Source organism: Arachis stenosperma, chromosome 10 (assembly GCF_014773155.1).
Source record: "Arachis stenosperma cultivar V10309 chromosome 10, arast.V10309.gnm1.PFL2, whole genome shotgun sequence".
Classification (NCBI taxonomy): domain Eukaryota; kingdom Viridiplantae; phylum Streptophyta; class Magnoliopsida; order Fabales; family Fabaceae; genus Arachis; species Arachis stenosperma.
In genome coordinates, this window is record NC_080386.1 from 133,196,624 (window position 1) to 133,218,603 (window position 21,980).

At 35.9% G+C, this 21,980-nt stretch overlaps 4 protein-coding genes across 9 annotated transcripts; 3 read left to right on the forward strand and 1 right to left on the reverse strand.

The window, feature by feature from the left end:
- Window positions 1-658: 658 nt before the first annotated feature.
- On the reverse strand, window positions 659-10,372 carry LOC130954489 (putative disease resistance protein At3g14460). Of its 2 annotated transcripts, XR_009076321.1 has the most exons (6): window positions 9,991-10,372; window positions 8,330-9,509; window positions 2,111-2,957; window positions 1,702-1,977; window positions 1,243-1,446; window positions 659-1,046 (listed from the first exon to the last, which is right to left on the reverse strand). XR_009076321.1 is itself a non-coding variant. In XM_057881236.1 (4 exons), the coding sequence occupies exons 3-4, from the start codon at window positions 1,859-1,861 to the stop codon at window positions 1,033-1,035; spliced, it is 657 nt and encodes a 218-aa protein (XP_057737219.1). In that variant the 5' UTR covers window positions 1,862-1,977; window positions 2,111-2,957; window positions 3,609-3,710; the 3' UTR covers window positions 659-1,032. The 2 variants fall into 2 exon arrangements, 1 of the variants encoding a protein (XP_057737219.1); XM_057881236.1 differs by lacking the exons at window positions 8,330-9,509; window positions 9,991-10,372 and adding an exon at window positions 3,609-3,710 and having other exon boundaries at window positions 1,219-1,977.
- On the forward strand, window positions 3,962-6,775 carry LOC130954484 (F-box/kelch-repeat protein At3g23880-like). 2 transcript variants are annotated; one of them, XM_057881229.1, is made up of 2 exons: window positions 3,962-4,261; window positions 5,164-6,775. In XM_057881229.1, exon 2 carries the CDS (start codon window positions 5,273-5,275, stop codon window positions 6,440-6,442), a length of 1,170 nt encoding a protein of 389 aa, XP_057737212.1. In that variant the 5' UTR covers window positions 3,962-4,261; window positions 5,164-5,272; the 3' UTR covers window positions 6,443-6,775. The 2 variants fall into 2 exon arrangements, with proteins under 2 accessions (XP_057737212.1, XP_057737213.1); XM_057881230.1 differs by having other exon boundaries at window positions 5,204-6,775.
- Window positions 10,373-10,394: 22 nt separating the features above from the next.
- LOC130954485 (F-box/kelch-repeat protein At3g23880-like) lies at window positions 10,395-14,317 on the forward strand. Of its 2 annotated transcripts, XM_057881231.1 has the most exons (3): window positions 10,395-10,633; window positions 11,622-13,022; window positions 13,907-14,317. In XM_057881231.1, the coding sequence occupies exon 2, from the start codon at window positions 11,691-11,693 to the stop codon at window positions 12,852-12,854; it is 1,164 nt and encodes a 387-aa protein (XP_057737214.1). In that variant the 5' UTR covers window positions 10,395-10,633; window positions 11,622-11,690; the 3' UTR covers window positions 12,855-13,022; window positions 13,907-14,317. The 2 variants fall into 2 exon arrangements, 1 of the variants encoding a protein (XP_057737214.1); XR_009076315.1 differs by lacking the exon at window positions 11,622-13,022.
- Window positions 14,318-19,224: 4,907 nt separating this feature from the next.
- On the forward strand, window positions 19,225-21,967 carry LOC130954488 (F-box/kelch-repeat protein At3g23880-like). Of its 3 annotated transcripts, none has more exons than XM_057881234.1 (2): window positions 19,225-20,743; window positions 21,497-21,967. In XM_057881234.1, exon 1 carries the CDS (start codon window positions 19,246-19,248, stop codon window positions 20,395-20,397), a length of 1,152 nt encoding a protein of 383 aa, XP_057737217.1. In that variant the 5' UTR covers window positions 19,225-19,245; the 3' UTR covers window positions 20,398-20,743; window positions 21,497-21,967. The 3 variants fall into 3 exon arrangements, with proteins under 3 accessions (XP_057737217.1, XP_057737216.1, XP_057737218.1); XM_057881233.1 differs by having other exon boundaries at window positions 19,225-20,565; XM_057881235.1 differs by having other exon boundaries at window positions 19,225-20,457.
- Window positions 21,968-21,980: the final 13 nt, after the last annotated feature.

The window sequence follows — 21,980 nt, forward strand, 5'->3', positions numbered from 1 at the left end:
TTATCAAGTCCAAGAATTACATATCACATTAGCAGCTGAAAATTTGTTTCAATGCACTAGAAAATATACTGCTAAAAGTCACAATTGACATTGAACTGTAAAATGAATAAATGATAAGTTTGATGCTATCACTATTTGCTGACGTTGCTGCACTGCTAATACTAAGTTGACCCCTGTTGCGTTCACTAGAAATTTTTGTGTGCAAATTTAGTTTCCAATTTTATTCTTATTACAGATTTCTATCTATTAATAAAACTGAATCTAGAATTTTTTTTACAATCTAATTTTTACTACACATTTCAACACGCTTTAGCGAGTTTTAGTCAAGATCACTCCTTAAATCACTGTGTTAACTGCATACTTATGAACTCAATTGTCACTATTTTTAGAATTAATTACTTATATTACTCTTTCGAAACATATTGCAAATATATCTCTATTTTTGTATAATAATAATATTTTTTATTTGATTTTGTGAGATTTTTATGTTTTATGGATATTTTGACGTAAGTCTAACTAAACAAGTTTGATTGGAAAGGGATAGTTTAGAGAGTTTAAAATATAAAGAAATTAAAATTTCACAAAATAAAATACTTAATGATTATATAAAAACAATGACATATTGATAATATGCTTTAAGATTGGTGAGTGAAGCAGAACGAGCACACTAAATTGGAGAGAATTGAGAGAAGAAATTAAATGGAATTGATGAATAAACTCAATCTAAAGTGAAAGATCTCAAATGAAACTAGCTGATACACGTGGCTTATATAGCAGCAAACTACAACTAACTTAGCCTCTAACTAATTGATCCTACGTGGCAAGTAACAATAACAAACTCTACAACTATCATCTACTTAATTTAGTCACGCCAACCATGCATGCATAAGCTGAACTTGGCTGCATGAGGTTGCACCATATGCTGTGAGCTTCTCTTAAAACAAAGATGCTATGTGCACACCAAAATCCGATAGAGAATATTATCCTCTGCTTCAAGTTACAGCAAGTTTCCCACAACTTCACAAGCATGGTTCACAAATAGTTTGCTACAACCAATGAAACAAGTAAAATTCAAGAGTCAATGGTGTTATAAGGATATGACTCTACACATTCATAGTATTTCTGTTAGAAAGGGTAAGAGAGAACAGTAAAGAAAAGATTTATGTGTATTCAAGTTGTGTGGAATGATACAATATAGAAAGATATTTATATGAAGACCTTCATTTGCAAAAAACTGCATACTTGGGAGGTTAAGAACTGTCAATTCTTGAAGGCCAACAAGAGCATTAACCGGTCCTGGTAGTGAATTAAGCTTGTTGCAATATGACACCCAAAAACGTCTGAGCTTAGGTGCTGGCAATCCAAGATGAGGAAATGATTCAAGTTCAGGACATTCTAGAATGTAGAAACCTTGAAGAAATGTGAGATACTGGGGTGCATCTTCTTCTGAAATTGAAAATGATTTCAGATTCTTACATTCTATAAAGTAGAGCCATTTGAGCACAGGGAGAGAGCCTAAGGGAAATGATTGAAATGAAGGAGAACAAGATCTATAAAATTCATGACCAATAGTCTTCACTGAGATAATATCAAATATGATGAGTTCTTTAAGATTATGAAGCTGTTCAACAGGTGGTAGTAATGAACAATAGTGACAACTTCGGATGCACAAATACACCATGTTTGCAAATGAGGAATTACCTAACCAGTTGAGAAACCAGATTCCACCATAGAATTTGATGGTTGGTTTCTTCAAGTTTGTTGAAGGCTGCAGGTGCTCCAATACAAGATGTTGGGACTCTTGAGCAGTGCAGCTATCCCATTCTAATGATAGATCTTCAATTTGTTCTTTCTTCTTCATATTGGCTTGTGAAGCATCCCAGGGGTTAACAATGTTTTGTAGTTTTGAAATGCAGAGCTTCCCCTGCAAATTGGGAAATTTTTGCAATTCTCCCCACCTTCAATCCATTTTGCTGTCTGCTAACAAGAAACCCAGATAAAGTTTGGAGATTAAAAGGAATTAAATTTATTGAAATAGTCATACCAACTTATGTTGTATGACAAATGTCGAACTTTGTTTGGATTTTCAAATGCCTTTTGAACCTCATACCTGATACAAAAAACAGATAAAACCATTGCAGCTAAACCATTGATGAGATCATGCATTTCGAAGCGTTTCCCATCCATGGAGTGTCGACGAATGAGTGACTTTGATACTAGTTCATCAAAGTATTCGTCACCAACTTCTTCCAGGATTTTCTTAGTTTTTGACACATGTACTAAGCCTTCTGCGATCCATAGCTGAACTAGCATCTTTTTCTAAGACTCAGTTCTTTGGAAAAATTGAACAATAAGCAAGGCAACGTTTCAAAGGAGCTGGAAGGAAATGATAGCTTAGTAGCAGAGCATGTTGCACATTCAAATTTGGCAGATCCCAAATGTTACTTCTAAGTACCTTATTCCAATCATTTTTCGACAATTTGGTGCGAAGAAGATGCCCTCAATGCAACTGCAGCTAAAGGCAAACCATCACATTTTTTCACAATCTCTCTTCCAATTCCTTCTAGGTTGGACCTTTCACTGGAATTATTTGCTACAAATGCGTGTTCAGCAATCTTCACTATCAAGAGATGTCAAATGGAAGATAGGAAAGGTTTGCATAGCAGAGTATTCAAGTTATCAGTATTTGTTGTTTTTGAGGTAAACGATTCAAGCACAGTCTAAGTGATCCTGAAAACCATGAAAATCCTTTGAAACACATGCCCATGCTTTTAAATCAAACTTGTCTTTAACTTCATCTTCATCTTTCCAAGAAGTGAAACATTAAGCTTCCTTCTCCTATAGAAGTCCAAGAACTCATTGGAAATGATCTTATCCAACAACACCTGAACAGAAGCAGAGAGTAATGCCCCTCCCACCATAGCAGCAGCCATATTTTCTTTGGTTTAAATAAAACCCTACGGTTACAAGTAAATAATAGTATTAGTTTACAAGGGAACTAGTGTGTAAGTAAAGATTAATAGTCAAAATGGCTATAAGAAACTATGGTCAGTTTCCAGGAACAATTAAGCAACATTTCAAGAGTTGGACAGGGACTCCTGTTAGGAAGGATGAATGCAATAGGTGGCTGGAAAGGAATGACATAATATTCAGGAATTGCAGAGGTTATCGATAAGTCAATTAGGAGTTATAAAAAGTGGGCTGATTTTGATCCTTCTAGTTGTTGATGGCAATGTCAAAGATAATTACAGTTTAATTTTCTGTTTTATTACTTAGTAACTTTGTATTTTATAACTGCTCCACTTAGTTGTGTTGAACTTTTTGTTTAAAAAAAAATAGTCAAAATGGTATCGGAAAGAAGCAACCACAAATTTCTCACAAACAAGTTTTTTAGCATTTGATGGATTTACAATTATACTTTAATCTGTTAATGATGATTATTTTTAAGTAATAAGTATCAAGTTAAAACAAATGAATAAGATAAAATAGAGAGACATGAGGACCAAAATGTGGTTATTGATTCTATCATATGTTATTACATCTCTCCTTCTAATTTTGGACCTCACTAATTAAAGAAGAGAGAAAGAGAGAGAAAGTTGAATTCTTACCTTAGAAGTAGAATTTAGTCAGAAACCAAATAATATGATTAGAAGCAATTAGCAGCAGTCAGCAGAGCTTCTCTCAACTAAGATTCTTCATTTCCTTCATATCCAGATCCAGCTACTTCTTCTTTGATGAGAAGTAACTCAAAACCATGGTTTTGAAAACCGTACCGGACCGACCAATCGAACCGGGAATCGGCCATAAAAGCTATCCAGTTCACTTCTAATAACCGCTAAAAGAAAACCGTTCAAAAATCGCAAATCGTCCGAGAACCGGCCGGTTGAATTGAACCGATAACCGGCCGGTTCTATAAAAACGACGCCGTTTTACGATTTAAAAAAAAAAAAATCCTGAAACACTCCCTTCTCCAAATCAAGAATCATTCGTGCACCCCATCCCCCATTCGCCCCTTCCGAAGCAATCAAGCAAAGCAAAGAGAACCCTAGCCCTAGGATCCTTGCCGCCGCCGTCCCTAGGTTCTCGGCGCCTCCACTTCTTCCTCTTCCCCCTGTCCGGAACCAGGTAGCTCGACTCGTCATCCCCATCTTCCCTGTCTTCTCTGTTCGTGGCCTGGAGCAGCTCGCCGTTAGGTCGCCGCTTGCCGTCGCCTCGCCTATCGTCGTCGTCTCGCCGGTTGCCATCCGTGTCTCCGTCGAAGGTTAGTGATGGATCTGGTTAATTTTGCTTCTGGTTACTGATGGCTCTGTTAGTCTGTTTAATTTTGCTTCGCATCCGCTTCTTCCTTTTAATTTTGCCATGGTTAGTGGTTACTCATGAGTGATGAGTGATGGCTCTGTTTAAGTTTGCTTCTGGTTATTGATGGGTCTGTTTAATTTTGCTTCGGTCTTCTTGTTCTTTTTAATTTCTGGAAAATCCAGTTCAAATTTTTGTGTAATGTTTTATAATGTTGCTGTTTTGTAATTGCTGGTTGCTGGGTGCAGGTTTAGTCTCATCACTGTTTGGGAATGTTTATGTACTAATGTTTGTTGCTATTTTGTCATGCTGGTTGCTGGTTGCTGGTTGGAGGTTTAGTGTGATCATTGGTTAATGTTTTGTAATGTCTGTTGCTGAATGCTGATTGTTGAGTTCAGATATGGTCTTGTTGCTGAATGCTAAATGTTTGTTGCTAAATGCTGCTGCTGTTCTTAATTTCGTGAATGATTTATTAATTTCATTGTTCTTAACTTCTGTTCTTTGTTAAAAAATTTGCAATTGGTGATCTTTTGATTTATTATATGCCTCATGTTTTTAATTTCACTCTGCTCCTAGGGTTTGAAATCAGTTTATGATAACTGTGATGCAATTATTTAGTTGGATAATTGATGTAATTATTGAGTTCAAGAGATTGAGTTTTTCTGTTCTCATTATTAGTAAGACATGGATAGCGTAGAATTTTCTATTTCTGTTCAAAATATACTAATATGTATTATTATTATTATTATTATCATCTGATGCATAATTCTGATTGTTGAAAATACAAAAAGATATTTATTAGCTCTGCCATAAACATCTTAGAAAACGAAATTACTTTCACACCCATCACAAATTTTTCGTTTTCAGAAACGACGATAATAATCACCACTAACCACAACAATAACAGGACACGTGTCATCTCTTCATTCCCTCGTCAATCTTAAAACCTAGCCACTAGAGACACAAGCAACTTATAATGCAATTGCATTTTGAGGGCATGCACATGGCGCCTCAACACCCAACAGTGGCACTCCTCTTGTGTGAAGTGGTGATGGAGATCCTCTCTTGGGTTCCTGCAAAGCCTCTCACGCGCCTGAAGCTTGTGTGCAAGTCCTGGAACTCCATCATCTCCCCCCCTCACTTCATCAAACTTCACCTTCACCGTTCACCCAAAAATGCCATCCTCCTCTTTACGCGAACAGCAACGCTCACCTTCGACGAAAAAGCAAAATGGGGCTTAGTGTTTAGTAGCATTGAATCTTTCATCCAAAATCCATCATCCACTCTTGATGCTCAAGAGAATCTCCACTCTCTACACGGACAAGATTGGGTTTCCGGTTCATGCAACGGCTTGGTATGTGTAGCCCATATTTTTGACCACCCCAACAACGATATTAGCGATATCTGGTTCCGTTTATTGAACCCTCTCACAGGGTTTATTTCAGAGAACTCGCCGTACTTACGTGTCAATGTGAATAATGCTTTTGGGTTTGGGTATGATGAGTCAAGTGACAGTTACAAGGTACTGACTCTCATTCGGGATTCTTCTGGAACAGTAACTGCGCAAGTTTATAGCTTCGGTGGCAGTTCTTGGAAGACGATTAACAGTTTCCCTGCTTTTCCGTTTTGTGTTGAAGATAATGGCCACTTCATCCGTGGCACTCTTAATTGGCTAGGTCTTCGTAACCCGCATGGAGGTCATTATGATTGGGCTGCTGTTACACTTGACATGTTAATGATTGTTTCTTTTGACCTGAAATCGGATACACATAAACAGATTCTGCTTCCAAAGGGTATCGATGAGATCCCCAGTGAAGAGCCAACTCTAGGAGTTTGGGGAAATAGCCTGTATCTTCTTCATGATTACAAGAAAACTCATTTTATTGCATGGCAAATGAAGGAGTTTGGAGATGAAAATTCTTGGACTCAATTGCTAAAAATTAGTTTTCAGAATCTCGGTGTTGAAAGGCTATTATCAGTGTTTATATTTGAGAATGGAAATATCTTCATGTTGAGAGGCAGGCATCGTTTTGAGGAAGTTTTTTATGACCGAAGAGATAATAGTGTTAAACGCATTAATATCTTGGCCGACAATAGTTACCTCATTGCAATTGATTATGTTGAGAGCTTGGTTCAGCCTTGTTAAAATTCGGTTCCTATTCGAAGTTTTGCTCCTGCAACTTTTTGTTCTGTTATTTTAAATCCTTATATTTCATGTAGGCCCAGCAAAGTTCAGGTCATTGTGATTATTTTGGGTGTTTTCTTACTTTGGCTACTCCTTGTTGTTGGATCCAAATTTGTAGACGGGTCACTTTTATTTTGGCTGCAAACTTTATATATACAGGTGCATAAAATTCTAACATCCTTATCATGACTCCTTGTTGCATAAGTTTATTAATTTTTGCTAACTGTTGGATGAAGTTAACAGACAAATTGATTTTTTCATTAGTAAGAATCTAGAAGATGATTTTCGCGACCATCCCATTGTAAAAGGAATGAAATTTTCACTTTCTTTATTTAGTTATTTGTTACTTTATCTTTTCATGACATATGTTTTGTATGATGAACAAGCTTGATGGCAAGCTGGAATCTTATTTATAGTAGTCATGGGATTGTACTAATAGGAATGAATAATATGAGGATGAAAATAAATTATGACATCCTATTACCCTGCTAAAAGTACCCTAAGTATGCCCTATCTATGATGTAGATGCTATATTTATGATGTATATACATTCATTAGTTTTTTCTGTGGAAATTATGTGACTATGTGAAGGTGGTTTTGATCCTGTGTATCTTCATCAGACTCCATTTCCAATAGTGATGGAACCAAAAAACTTATGTGTCAGAGTATTGTTTTAAGTTCTTTTTTTATTCGGAGTAAATTTGTCATGCAACATATGATTTCTTGAATCTTTAGATACATGTCTAATAGGATAGCAACTAAAATAAGATTGTTTTCTTAGATTGTTACATACATGTCTAATAGGATGGTAACTATGTGTATTCTGAATTTTATTGCTGTAAAATAGTTAATACGAAGAAAAGATGATGAAATATTGACTAATGAGAGAATTTTTTGCCACTGGAAAAGTTAGATGTACTTAAGATCCTAAAATGATATTGTAGAGGGATGGTTGGGAGGGGAGGGGTATCATAACAAAAACTTAATGAGGGAGCTGCTTTTAGTGTTCTATTGCTGTTTTGTCAACAAAATTATCAAGTCCAAGAATTACATATCACATTAGCAGCTGAAAATTTAAAAGTCACAATTGACATTGAACTGTAAAATGATAAGTTTGATGCTATCACTATTTGCTGAAGTTGCTGCACTGCTAATACTAAGTTGTTCCCTGTTGCATTCACTAGAAACCTCAGCTCATGAATTAACTGCACAATGCAGCCACTGCCATGTTTAGTTTGCCTAATATAAAAGCCAGGTACTGTAACTGTCATATATGCCATTTTGACAATTCAATCTATGCTTTGTAAGATCAAATCGTAGACTTGTAACCAATTTTTGACATCACTTATGCAAACAAAATATGAGTATTTTGAATACCAATTTTAAATTCTTGAACCATTATGTCTTTTTTAAAAATCCTTCTTTCTCTCTCTTTGTTTAAACTATTCCAACAAATTTGGATCAATATTTATTTATTAATAGCTTGCAAAACTTTCATTGTGCAAGAAGTGAATGGAAAAATAAGTGCGTATATGCAAGTTACTAAATTACGGACTTAGTTGTCAAAGGAAATATAAACTACAATTTTTGAGAATTCAAAGTTCTCACAATTTTTGAGGAACAGAACTCTTTAACGTTTCCGTCAGACCATCTCTAGGGATGGCGGTCCGAGAAGGAATGGCTTCGATATGTAATTGTTCAAGAGAATTAAGACCAAGCATTAATTCACTGAATAGATTTGATGCATTGATAATGTTTATGTTATCTACTTCAACAGAAAATTGTGACTCAAGTAGAGAACAACTGGATTAATGCACAAATACAGCATGTTTGCAAATGAGGAATTACCTAACCAGTTGGGAAACCAGGTTCCACCATAGAATTTGATGGTTAGTTTGTTCAAGTTTGTTGAAGGCTGCAGGTGCTCCAATACAAGATATTGGGACTCTTGAGCAGTGCAGCTATCCCATTCTAATGATAGATCTTCAATTTGTTCTTTCTTCTTCATATTGGCTTGTGAAGCATCACAGGGGTCAACAATGTTTTGTAGCTTTGAAATGCAGAGCTTCCCCTGCAAATTGAATTCGTCACCAACTTCTTCCAGGATTTTCTTACTTTTTGTCACATGTACTAAACTTTCTGCGATCCATAGCCGAACTAGCATCTCTTTTTCTAAGACTGAGTTTTTTGGAAAAATTGAACAATAAGCAAAGCAACGTTTCAAAGTAGCTGGAAGGAAATGATAGCTTAGTAGCAGAGCAGTTTGCACATTCAAATTTGGCAGATCCCAAATGTTACTTCTAAGTACCTTATTCTAATCATTTTTCGACAATTTGGTGCGAAGAAGACTCCCCAATGCAACTGCAGCTAAAGGCAAACCATCACATTTTTTCACAATTTCTCTTCCAATTCTGTCTAGGTTGGACCTTTCACTGGAATTATTTGCTCCAAATGTGTGTTCAGCAAGTAAAGACCAGCATTCTTCACTATCAAGAGATGTCAAATGGAAGATAGGAAAGGTTTGCATAGCAGAGTATTCAAGTTATCAGTATTTGTTGTTTTTGAGGTAAACGATTCAAGCACAGTCTAAGTGATCCTGAAAACCATGAAAATCCTTTGAAACACATGCCCATGCTTTTAAATCAAACTTGTCTTTAACTTCATCTTCATCTTTCCAAGAAGTGAAACATTAAGCTTCCTTCTCCTATAGAAGTCCAAGAACTCATTGGAAATGATCTTATCCAACGACACCTGAAAAAAAGCAGAGAGTAATGCCCCTCCCACAATAGCAGCAGCCATATTTTCTTTGGTTTAAATAAGACCCTACAGTTACAAGTAAGTAACATTATTAGTTTACAAGGGAATTAGTGTGTAAGTAAGGATTAATAGTCAAAATGGCTATAAGAAACTATGGTCTGTTCCAGAAACAATTAAGCAACACTTCAAGAGTTGGACAAGGACTCCTGCTAGGAAGGATGAACGCAATAGGTGGTTGATTGGCTTTTGTACTATCATCTGGAATACTTGGCTGAAAAGGAATGACAGAATATTCAGAAATTGCGGATGTTATCAATAAGTCAATTAGAAGTTATAAAGAGTGGGCTAATTTTGATACTTTTACTTGTTGATGGTAATGTCAAAGATAACTACAGTTTAATTTTTTGTTTTATTACTTAGTAACTTTGTACTTTTAACTGCTCCACCTTTGTGTTGAACTTTTTGTTTAAAAAAAAAAAGTCAAAATGGTCTCGAAAAGAAGCGCACACAAATTTCTCACAAACAAGTTTTTTAGTATTTGATGGATTTACAATTATACTTTAATCCGTTAATGATGATTATTCTTAAGTAATAAGTAACAATTTAAAACAAATGAATAGGATAAAATAGAGAGCCATGAGGATCAAAATGTGATTATTGATTCTATCATATGTTATTACAATCTCTCCTTCTAATTTTGGACCTCACTAATTAAAGAAGAGAGAAAGAGAGAGAGAAAACTGAATTCTTACCTTACAAGTAGAATTTAGTCAGAAACCAAATGATATGATTAAAATTTAGAAGCAATTAGCAGCAAAGCTTCTCTCAATTAAGATTTTTCATTTCCTTCGTATCCAGATCCAGCAGCTTCTTCTTTGATGAGAAGTAACTCAAAAACGTGGTTCTGAAAATCAGATCGGACCGGTTAGTCAAACCGAAAACCGATTATAAAGACGGTCCAGTTCACTTCTAATAACCGATGAAGAAAAACCGTTTAAAAACTGCTGAACCGGTTTAGAATTGGCCGGTTGAATTAAACCGATAATCGGCCGGTTCTATAAAAACGACGCCGTTTTGTGATTAAAAAAAAAAATCCTGAAACACTCCCTTCTCCAAATCAAGAATCATTCGTTAACCCCATCCACCATTCACCCCTTCTGAAGCAAACCAAAGAGAACCCTAGCCCTAGGATCCTTGCCGCCGCCATCCACAGGTTCTCGGCGCCTCCACTTCTTCTTCTTCCCCCTGTCCGGAACCAGGTAGCTCGACTCGTCATCCCCATCTTCCCTGTCTTCTCTGTTCGTGGCTTGGAGCAGCTCGCCTTTGGGTCGCCGCTTGCCGTCGCCTTGCCTATCGTCGTCGTCTCTCCGGTTGCCATCCGTGTCTCCGTCGAAGGTGATGGATCTGTTTAATTTTGCTTCTGGTTACTGATGGCTCTGTTAGTCTGTTTAATTTTGCTTCGCATCCGCTCCTTCCTTTTAATTTTGCCATGGTTAGTGGTTACTCATGAGTGATGAGTGATGGCTCTGTTTAATTTTGCTTCTGGTTACTGATGGGTCTGTTTAATTTTGCTTCGATCTTCTTGTTCTTTTTAATTTCTGGAATTTTTGTTCAAATTTTTGTGTAATGTTTTGTAATGTTTTATAATGTTGCTGTTTTGTAATTGCTGGTTGCTGGGTGCAGGTTTAGTCTCATCACTGTTTCGGAATGTTTATGTACTAATGTTTGTTGTTATTTTGTCATTGCTGGTTGCTGGTTGGAGGTTTAGTGTGATTATTGGTTAATGTTTTGTAATGTTTGTTGATGAATGCTGATTGTTGAGTTTAAATATGGTCTTGTTGCTGAATGCTAAATGGTTATTGCTAAATGCTGCTGCTATTTTTAATTTCGTGAATGATTTATTAATTTTATTGTTCTTAACTTCTGTTCTTGTTAAAAAATTTTGCAATTGATGATCTTTTGATTTATTATATGCCTCATGTTTTAATTTTACTCTGCTCCTAGGTTTTGAAATTAGTTTATGATAACTGTGATGCAATTATTTAGTTGGATAATTGATGTAATTATTGAGTTCAATAGATTGAGTTTTTCTGTTCTCATTATTAGTAAGACATAAGACATGGATGGCTTAGAATTTTCTATTTCTGTTGTCAATATACTAATATGTATTATTATTATTATTATTATTATTATCATCTGATGCATAATTCTGATTATTGAAAATACAAAAAGATATTTATTAGCTCTGCCATAAACAACTTAGAAAACGAAATTACTTTCACACCCCTACATATTAATAAAATCCCAAAAATGTGTGCGCGATCACAAATTTTTCGTTTTCAGAAACGACGTTAATAATCTCCACTAACCACAACAATAACAGGACACGTGTCATCACTTCATTCCCTGGTCAATCTTAAAACCTAGCCACCAGAGACACAAGCAACTTATAATGCAATTGCATTTTGAGGGCATGGACATGGAGCCTCAACACCCAACAGCGGCGGTCCTCTTGTGTGAGCTGGTGATGGAGATCCTCTCTTGGGTTCCTGCAAAGCCTGTCACGCGCCTGAAGCTTGTGTGCAAGTCATGGAACTCCATCATCTCCCACCCTCACTTCGTCAAACTTCACCTTCACCGTTCACCCAAAAATGCCATCCTCCTCTTTACGCGAACACCAGCGCTCACCCTCGACCAAAAAGCAAAACGGGGCTTAGTGTTAAGTAGCGTTGAATCTTTCATCCAAAATCCATCATCCACTCTTGATGCTCAAGAGAATCTCCACTCTCTACACGGACAAGACTGGGTTTCCGGTTCATGCAACGGGTTGGTTTGTGTGGCCCATATTCTTTTCCACCCCAACAACGATATTTGCGATATCTGGTTCCGTTTATTGAATCCTCTCACAGGGTTTATTTCAGAGAGCTCGCCGTGCTTACGTGTCAATGTGCATAATTCTTCTGGGTTTGGGTATGATGAGTCAAGTGACAGTTACAAGGTAGTGACTCTCATTCGGGATTCTTCTGGAACAGTTACTACGCAAGTTTATAGCTTCGGTGGCAGTTCTTGGAAGACGATTAACAGTTTCCCTGCTTTTCGGTTTTGTGTTGAAGATAATGGCCACTTCATCTGTGGCACTCTTAATTGGCTAGGTCTCCGTAACCCACATGGAGGTGATTATGATTGGGCTGCTGTTACACTTGATATGTTAATGATTGTTTCTTTTGACCTGAAATCGGATACACATAAACAGATTCTTCTTCCAAAGGGTAACGATGAGATCCCCGGTGAAGAGCCAATTCTGGGAGTTTGGGGAAATAGCCTGTATCTTCTTCATGATTACAAGAAAACTCATTTTATTGCATGGCAAATGAAGGAGTTTGGAGATGAAAATTCTTGGACTAAATTGCTAAAGATTAGTTTTCACCATCTCGGTGTTGAAAGGCTATTATCAGTGTTTATATTTGAGAATGGAAATATCTTCATGTTCAAAGGCAGGCATCGTTTTGAGGAAGTTTTTTATGACCGAAGAGATAATAGTGTTAAACGCGTTAATATCAACAATCTTGACTTCGATGCATTTGATTATGTTGAGAGCTTGGTTCAGCCTTGTTAAAATTCGGTTCCTATTCAAAGTTTTGCTTCTGCAGCTTTTTGTTCTTCCAACAAAGTTAAGATCATTGTGATTATTTTGAGTGTTTCCTTACTTTGGCTACTTCTTGTTGTTGGATCCAAATTTGTAGACGGATCACTTTTATTTTGGCTGCAAACTTTATATATACAGGTGCATAAAATTCTAACATCCTTATCATGACTACTTGTTGCATAAGTTTATTAATTTTTGCTAATTGTTGGATGAAGTTTACAGACAAATGAAGTTGCGTTGATTTTTGTATTAGTAAGAATCTAGAACATGATTTTCGCGACCATCCCACTGTAAAAGTAATGAAATTTTCACTTTATTTAGTTAGTTATTGGTTACTTTATCTTTTCATGACATATGTTTTGTGTGGTGAACAAGCTTGATGGCAAGCTGAAATCTTATTTATAGTAGTCATGGGATGGGATTGTACTAATAGGAATGAATAATATAAGGATGGAAATAAAATATGACATCCTATTACCCTGCCAAAAGTACCTAAGTATGCCCTATCTATGATGTAGATGCTTTATTTATGATGTATTATGTGACTATGTGAAGGTGGTTTTGGAACCAAAAAACTTACATGTTAGAGTATTATTTTTAGTTCTTTTTTAATTCGGAGTAAATTTTTCATGCAGCATATGATTTCTTGAATCTTTAGATACATGTCTAATAGGATAGCAACTAGAATAAGATTGCTTTCTTAGATTGTTACATACATGTCTAATAGGATGGTAACTATGTGTATTCTGAATTTTGTTGCTGTGAGATAGTTAATACGAAGAAAAGATGATGAAGTACTGACTAATGGGAGAATTTTTTGCAACTGGAAAAGTTAGATGTACTTAAGATCTTAAAATGATGTTGTAGAGGGATGGTTGTGAGGGGAGGGGGTATCATAACAAAAACTTAATGAGGGAGCTGCTTTTAGTTTTCTATTGCTGTTTTGTCATCATAATTATCAAGTCCAAGAATTACATATCACATTAGCACCTGGAAATATAAACAACAATTTCTATCTGCAGGGTCTGGAAAATGTGACACCAATGATTACAAAGATAGACCAGAAGAGTGCAATAGAGCTTGAATCATATGACTTGGGTACAAGAATGGTAATTCCTACTAGTAGTAGTTATAGTGATTAGATCTTAGCATGTTGCAACTGTAATGTTGAGAACTTTAGATGACACAACATGTGCAGCATGTTACTGCAAGCATAGGAATGTAAGCAGTGAAGATTAAGAACCAAAATTTTAAAGAACTAGAAGCAGTTATTAGGTGATATATATGTGTGGTAATTCCTTTGCCAATGTTATTAGTTCTTTGAAATATTTACTTGTTTTCATAATTTCCACTGGTGCTATTATATCTTATGGTCAACTAGACATTTTATGACAATAGCTTGTTATATTGAAGACCAAGAGCAATATTTTTAATCTTAGTAATGATGTTCTGTATCACGAGATATCCAGTGTCATGTATGCAAAAGATTATGGTCAATCCTTGGTTCTGGCTTGCAATTAAGTTGCTTGTCAACGGTTGACTCTTATGAATTCTTCTGAAATCATGCAAGTGGCTTTAAACCCTTAGTTTGACTAACTGTTGTTCCTGTTCATTCATCATGCTAATGTTGGTTCTAAATATGTTGTTGGGTGAATTTATTCAAGATAATGTCATGAAAAAGTGAGCTAGTATTTGCAAATTATAATATGATGAAGTTAGTTGTGAGTTAGGATATTGACACCGAATCTGATTTTGATATGCATTGCAATATATTAACACCCAATCTGTTTATCTAAGTGTTGGCCTAGATTCTTCATCCATGCGAATTAAAAAGTCTAACTAAACAAGTTTGATTGGAAAGGGATAGTTTAAAGAGTTTAAAATATAAAAAAAAAATAATTAAAATTTCACAAAATAAAATATTTAATTATTATATAAAAACAATGACATATTGATAATATGCTTTAAAGATTGATGAGTGAAGCAGAAAGAGCACACTAAATTGGAGAGAATTGAGAGAAGAAATTAAATGGAATTGATGAATAAACACAATCTAAAGTGAAAGATCTCAAATGAAAGTAGCTGATACACGTGGCTTATATAGCAGCAAACTACAATAACATAGCCTCTTTTCTACAGCTATCATCTACTTAATTTAGTCTCTCCAACCATGCATGCATGAGCTGAACTTGGCTGCATGAGGTTGCACCATATGCTGTGAGCTTCTCTATCAAGTAACAGTGTAACACTGCCAATTAAATTAACAAGTTAATAATTTTTTCTTTTTCCAAACAGTGGCAATCAAGCATTTTCTGCTAAAAATGAAAGAAAATTATTCCATCAAACATATACAAAGATTTTATTGTTATTTGCCTTGATGCTAATAATAAAGATCAGTCGATTAAGTAACTTAATTAAAACAACTCCTACAAGTCATGTATTTTGTCATAAATTTATAACATACTACCACATCAAGTGGGAAAATGTTTGCATATTTCCAAAACAAAAATGCTATGTGCGCCATAAAATTCGAAGGAGAATATTATCCTCTGCTTCAAGTTACAGCAAGTTTCCCCCAACTCCACAAGCATGTTTCACAAATAGTTTGCTACAACCTATGAAACAAGTAAAATTCAAGAGTCAATGGTGTTATAAGGATATGACTCTACACAGTCATAATATTTCAATGGCTCACTAGACACTCAAATGATGACCTTCTTATCCATAATAATGCAAGGAATGTGAGCAACTTTAGGCCATTCTAAAATGTAGAAAGCTTGAAGAAATATGAGACACTGGGGTGCATCTTGTTCTTCTGAAATTGAAAATGATTTCAGATTCTTACATTCTATAAAGTAGAGCCACTTGAGCACAGGGAGAGAGCCTAAGGGAAATGATTGAAATGAAGGAGAACAACATCCATAAAATTCAGGACCAATAGTCTTCACTGAGATAATATCAAATATGATGAGTTCTTTAAGGTTATGAAGCTGTCCAAACAGGTGGTAGTAATGAACAATAGTGACAACTTGGGATGCACAAATACACCATGTTTGCAAATGAGGAATTACCTAACCAGTTTGGAAACCAGGTTCCACCATAGAATTTGATGGTTAGTTTCTTCAAGTTTGTTGAAGGCTGCAGGTGCTCCAATATAAGATGTTGGGACTCTTGAGCAGTGTAGGTATCCCATTCTAATGACAGATCTTCAATTTGTTCTTTCTTCTTCATATTGGCTTGTGAAGCATCACAGGGGTCAACAATGTTTTGTAGCTTTGAAATGCAGAGCTTTTCCTGCAAATTGGGAAATTTTTGCAATTCTCCCACCTTCAATCCATTTTGCTGTCTGCTAACAACAAACCCAGATAAAGTTTGGAGATTTTCTAGTCCTGCAATTGAGTTCCACTAATGTCGAGGTGGCGAAGATTCACCAACATTCCTATCTCCTTAGGTGATTCAGTGAGAAACTTACCATCAGACAACAGCAAGCTCTGTAGATTGTAGAGCTTGCAAACCACAGAAGGCAACCTTTTAATGTTAGTGCCAGAAAGATCTAAATGCCGCAAATGTTTTAAAGCTCCAATGGAGTCTGGTAACTCGGAGATATTCTTGTAGTGTGACAAAGATAATACCCTCAACTGTTTTAACTTGGGAAACAAGTCATATATTACCTTGTTTGATAGGTAATAGTCAAATGACCATCCATTCAATGGTAAGGGAAGGAAAACCATCCTTTGAAACACATGCTCATGCTTTTAAATCAAACTTGTCTTTAACTTCATCATCATTGTATAGGAGTTTAGCAATCCCAATCCCTCCCATGCCAACAATCGCACTCACTCCTATTTTATTGCCACTAGTACCAACATCTTCTGACACCAAATACTCTCTAAGTTTCTTTCTCTCATTCAGCCATTCCTTGGCAGCAGGATTTATGATCTGCTTCTCCTCGACATCATTTAGAACAGCTTGAACACTAAGCAATGTCATCTTCATTTTTCCAAGAAGTGAACATTAAGCATCCTTCTCCTAAAGAAGTCCAAGAACTCATTGGAAATGATTTTATCCAACAACACCTGAAGCAGAGAGTAATGCCCCTCCCACAGTAGCAGCAGCCATATTTTCTTTGGTTTAAATAAGACCCTACATTTACCGGTAAATAACTATTAGTTTACAAGAGAAGTAGTATGTAAGTAAGGATTGATAGCACACAAATTTCTCATAAACAAGTTTCTTAGTATTTGATAGATTTATAATTATACTTTAATTAGTTAATGATGATTATTCTTAAGTAATTAGTAACAAGTTAGAACAAATGAATAGGACCAAAATTTGGTTTATTGATTCTATCAGCAGATGTTATTACATCTCTCCCTCTAATCTTGGACCTCACTAATTAAAGAAGAGAGAAAGAGAGAGAGCTAAATTCTTAGCTTAGAAGTAGAATTTAGTCAAAAAACCAAATGATATAATTAGAAGCAATCATATCATTTATATGATTATCGGTATATATTAAATTATTAATATGCATATCATATTTGAATTTAATCTATATTTTTAATATTATATATATAATCGAGTCTGCTCATGAATTAATGAGGTAAGTTTATCAAAACTTAAGCTCAACTCATTTAATTTATGAGTTTAATTTCAGGTTCAAGCTTGGCTCCCCAACTCAAAAATTTAGCTTATCAAACTATTAACAAATCGAGTTTGAGCTGGCTCACGAACTAACTTGACTCACTCACAACCTTAATTACAACCATGGCTGCTCTACAACATTCTCAAAGTTGGGATTACAAAACATACATAAAACATACAAAAATTTCAAAATTCCAGCACTACAAAATCAACAAATCATGCCGCAGCCATTCACCAAAAAAGAAAATTCTTTTGCAATTGGACAAACCCTAAAATGAACTCTGCCATAAACAACTTAAAAAATGAAATTACTTTAACACCCCTACATATTAATAAAATCTCAAAAATGTGTGGGCGATCACAAATTTTTTGTTTTCAGAAGGGACGTTAATAATCTTCACTAACTACAACAATAACAGGATACATGTCATTTCTTCATTCTTGGTCAATCTTAAAACCTAGCCTCCAGAAACACAATATAGAGAAACAATATAAATAGTAAAGAACATAAACAATAGAATAAAAAAAATTAAAATTAATTAATTTTTAATTTTAAATTAAAAAATTAAGAATTTATAAATAATACAGTTACACTCCATATTAGTAGGGATGTCAAAAATTTCCAACAGGTGAGGATCTCCGCGGAGACCGCCCCAAATGGAGCCCCGATGATGGGGAATTTTTCCTGTAGGGATGGGGATGGGGAGCAAAATTCCCCCGAGACAAGCGCGGGGACCCGAGCGGGGATCCTCGCCCCATCCCCGATAATTCCCCGAATTGTTAAAGTTACTTAAATACTCTTACTTTATTTTTAACATAGGGGGTATTTTAGTAATTTCACCCATTAAAAAACCTTAACCCTATATTCCCTTCTCACCTTTGTTGCTGCGCCTTCTCTAACTCTCTATTCCCATCCAAACCCCAACTCTCCAGACTCCAATCACTCACTCACTCTCCACTTTGTTCAAACTTCAAAACCCTCACAGCTAGCCACCGGCCACTCTTGCGCCGTCACCCTAGCAGCTTCACCGCGTCGTTCTCTCTCCTCAGGCACGGCGTCCTTCTCCTCTCCACTTCTGTGTCTGCGTGTTTGCTTCCATTCTCGTCACTGTATGTTAACATATTTGTCTCTATTGTTTTAACAGAGAACATGGAGATATTTGTTGGAAGTTTTATGCCGACAATGAAAGAATATTTGATGTTAAAGATTTTGTTTTATTGCTTTCTTTATAATGGAAGTTGCATTTTAAGATTTTATTTTATGGACTATGATTTGCTATGTTGTATTTCTGGACTTATAATCTTAGATAAAATATGTTTGTGTGTTTGTAATAATATTTTTTAGTTTGTTTTTTTGTTTTTTTTATATTTTTTACTATAATTTCCATATGAATATTAAATATAGGGAGATGGGGAATAGGACCCGCGGAAAACGCAGGAAATACGGAGAATAGGGATGGGGACAATTATCCCCCATGACAGGAAATAGAACGGAGACGGAAATTAATTCTGGAGCGGGGACGGGGAGTAGGGAAGCATCCCCGCCCCCGCCCCGCCGACATCCCTACATATATTAGGGTAACTTCTCTTCTTTAAAATTAAAATATTTTTATTTTACTGAATCAATTTTCAAATCTATTATTTACATTATTTATAAAAATCATTATCAACTCAAAAAAACCCAATGCCAAAACTACCTTTGCAATTGCATTTTGAGGGCATGGACATGGCGGCTCAACACCCAACAGCGGCGCTCCTCTCGTGTGAAGTGGTGATGGAGATCCTCTCTTGGGTTCCTGCAAAGCCTCTCACGCGCCTCAAGCTTGTCTGCAAGTCATGGAACTCCATCATCTCCCACCCTCACTTCGTCAAACTTCACCTTCGCCGATCTCCCAAAAATGCCATCCTCCTCTCTACGCGAACACCAGCGCTCACCCTCGGCGAAGAAGGAAAACAGAGCATAGTGTTGAGTAGCGTTGAGTCTTTCATCCAAAATCCATCATCCGCTCTTGATGCTCAAGAGAATCGCCACTCTCTACACGTACAAGACTGGGTTTCGGGTTCATGCAACGGGTTGGTTTGTGTGGCCCGTATTCTTTACCACCCCGACAACGATATTTGCGATATCTGGTTTCGTTTATTGAACCCTCTCACAGGGTTTATTTCAGAGAACTCGCCGTGCTTACATGTCAATGTGCATAATGCTTTTGGGTTTGGGTATGATGAGTCAAGTGACAGTTACAAGGTAGTGACTCTCATTCCGGATTCTTCTGGAACAGTCACTGCGCAAGTTTATAGCTTCGGTGGCAGTTCTTGGAAGACGATCAACAGTTTCCCTGCTTTTCCGATTTTAGCTGAAGATTATAGTGACCACTTCATCGGTGGCACTCTTAATTGGCTAGGTCTCCGTAACCCACATGGAGGTGATTATGATTGGGCTGCTGTTACACTTGATATGTTAATGATTGTTTCTTTTGACCTGAAATCGGATACAAACAAACAGATTCTGCTTCCAAAGGGTATCGATGAGATCCCCGCTCAAGAGCCAATTCTGGGAGTTTGGGGAAATAGGCTGTATCTTCTTCATGATTACAAGAACACTCATTTTATTGCATGGCAAATGAAGGAGTTTGGAGATGAAAATTCTTGGACTCAATTGCTAAAGATTAGTTTTCACCATCTCGGTGTTGAAACGCTATTACCAGAGTTTATATTTGAGAATGGAAATATCTTCATGTTGATAGGCAGGGGTAGTTTTGAGGAAGTTTTTTATGACCGAAGAGATAATAGTGTTAAACGCCTTAATTTCTTTTCCAACAATCGTTACCTCATTGCATTTGATTATGTTGAGAGCTTGGTTCTGCCTTGTTAAAATTCGGTTCCTATTCAAAGTTTTGCTTCTGCAGCTTTTTGTTCTGTCAGCAAAGTTCAGGTCATTGTGATTATTTTGGGTGTTTCATTACTTCGATTACTTCTTGTTGTTGGATCCAAATTTGTAGACGGATCACTTTTATTTTGGCTGCAAACTTTATATATACAGGTGCATAAAATTCTAACATCCTTATCATGACTACTTGTTGCATAAGTTTATTAATTTTTGCTAATTGTTAGATGAAGTTTACAGACAAATGAAGTTGCGTTGATTTTTTCATTAGTAAGAATCTAGAACATGATTTTCTGGAGTGAAGAATGATTTTCGCGACCATCCCATTGTAAAAGTAATGAAATTTTCACTTTATTTTGTTATTTGTTACTTTATCTTTTCATGACATATGTTTTGTATGGTGAACAAGTTTAATGGCAAGCTGAAATCTTATTTATAGTAGTCATGAGATAGGATTGTACTAATAGGAATGAATAATGTAAGGATGGAAATAAAATATGACATCCTATTACTCTGCCAAAAGTACCCTAAGTATGCCCTATCTATGATGTAGATGCTCTATTTATGATGTATTATGTGACTATGTGAAGGTGGTTTTGATCCTGGGTATCTCCATTTCCAATAGTGTTGGAACCAAGAAACTTACATTTCAGAGTATTGTTTTTAGTTCTTTTTTAATTCGGAGTAAATTTTTCATGCAGCATATGATTTCTTGAATCTTTAGAAGCATGTCTAATAGGATAGCAACTAGAATAAGATTGCTTTCTTAGATTGTTACATACATGTCTAATAGGATGGTAACTATGTGTATTCTGAATTTTGTTGCTGTGAGATAGTTAATACGAAGAAAAGATGATGAAGTACCGACTAATGAGAGAATTTTTTGCCACTGGAGAAGTTAGATGTACTTAAGATCTTAAAATGATGTTGTAGAGGGATGGTTGGGAGGGGAGGGGTATCATAACAAAAACTTAATGAGGGAGCTGCTTTTAGTGTTCAATTGCTGTTTTGTCATCATAATTATCAAGTCCAAGAATTACATATCACATTAGCACCTGGAAATATAAACAACAATTTCTATCTGCAGGGTCTGGAAAATGTGACACCAATGATTACAAAGATAGACCAGAAGAGTGCAATAGAGCTTGAATCATATGGCTTGGGTACAAGAATGGTACGTAATTCCTACTAGTAGTAGTTATAGTGATTAGATCTTAGCATGTTGCAACCGTAATGTTGAGAACTTTAGATGATACAACATGTGTAGCATGTTATTGCAAGCATATGAATGTAAGCAGTGAAGATTGAGAACCAAAATTTTATAGAACTAGAGGCTGTTATTAGGTGATATATATGTGTGGTAATTCCTTTGCCAATGTTATTAGTTCCTTTGAAATATTTACTTTTTTTTCATGATTTCAATGGGTGCTATCATATCTTATGGTCAACTAGACATTTTATGACAATAGCTTGTTATATTGAAGACCAAGAGCAATATTTTTAATCTTAGTAATGATGTTCTGTATCACGAGATATCCAGTGTCATGTATGCAAAAGATTATGGTCAATCC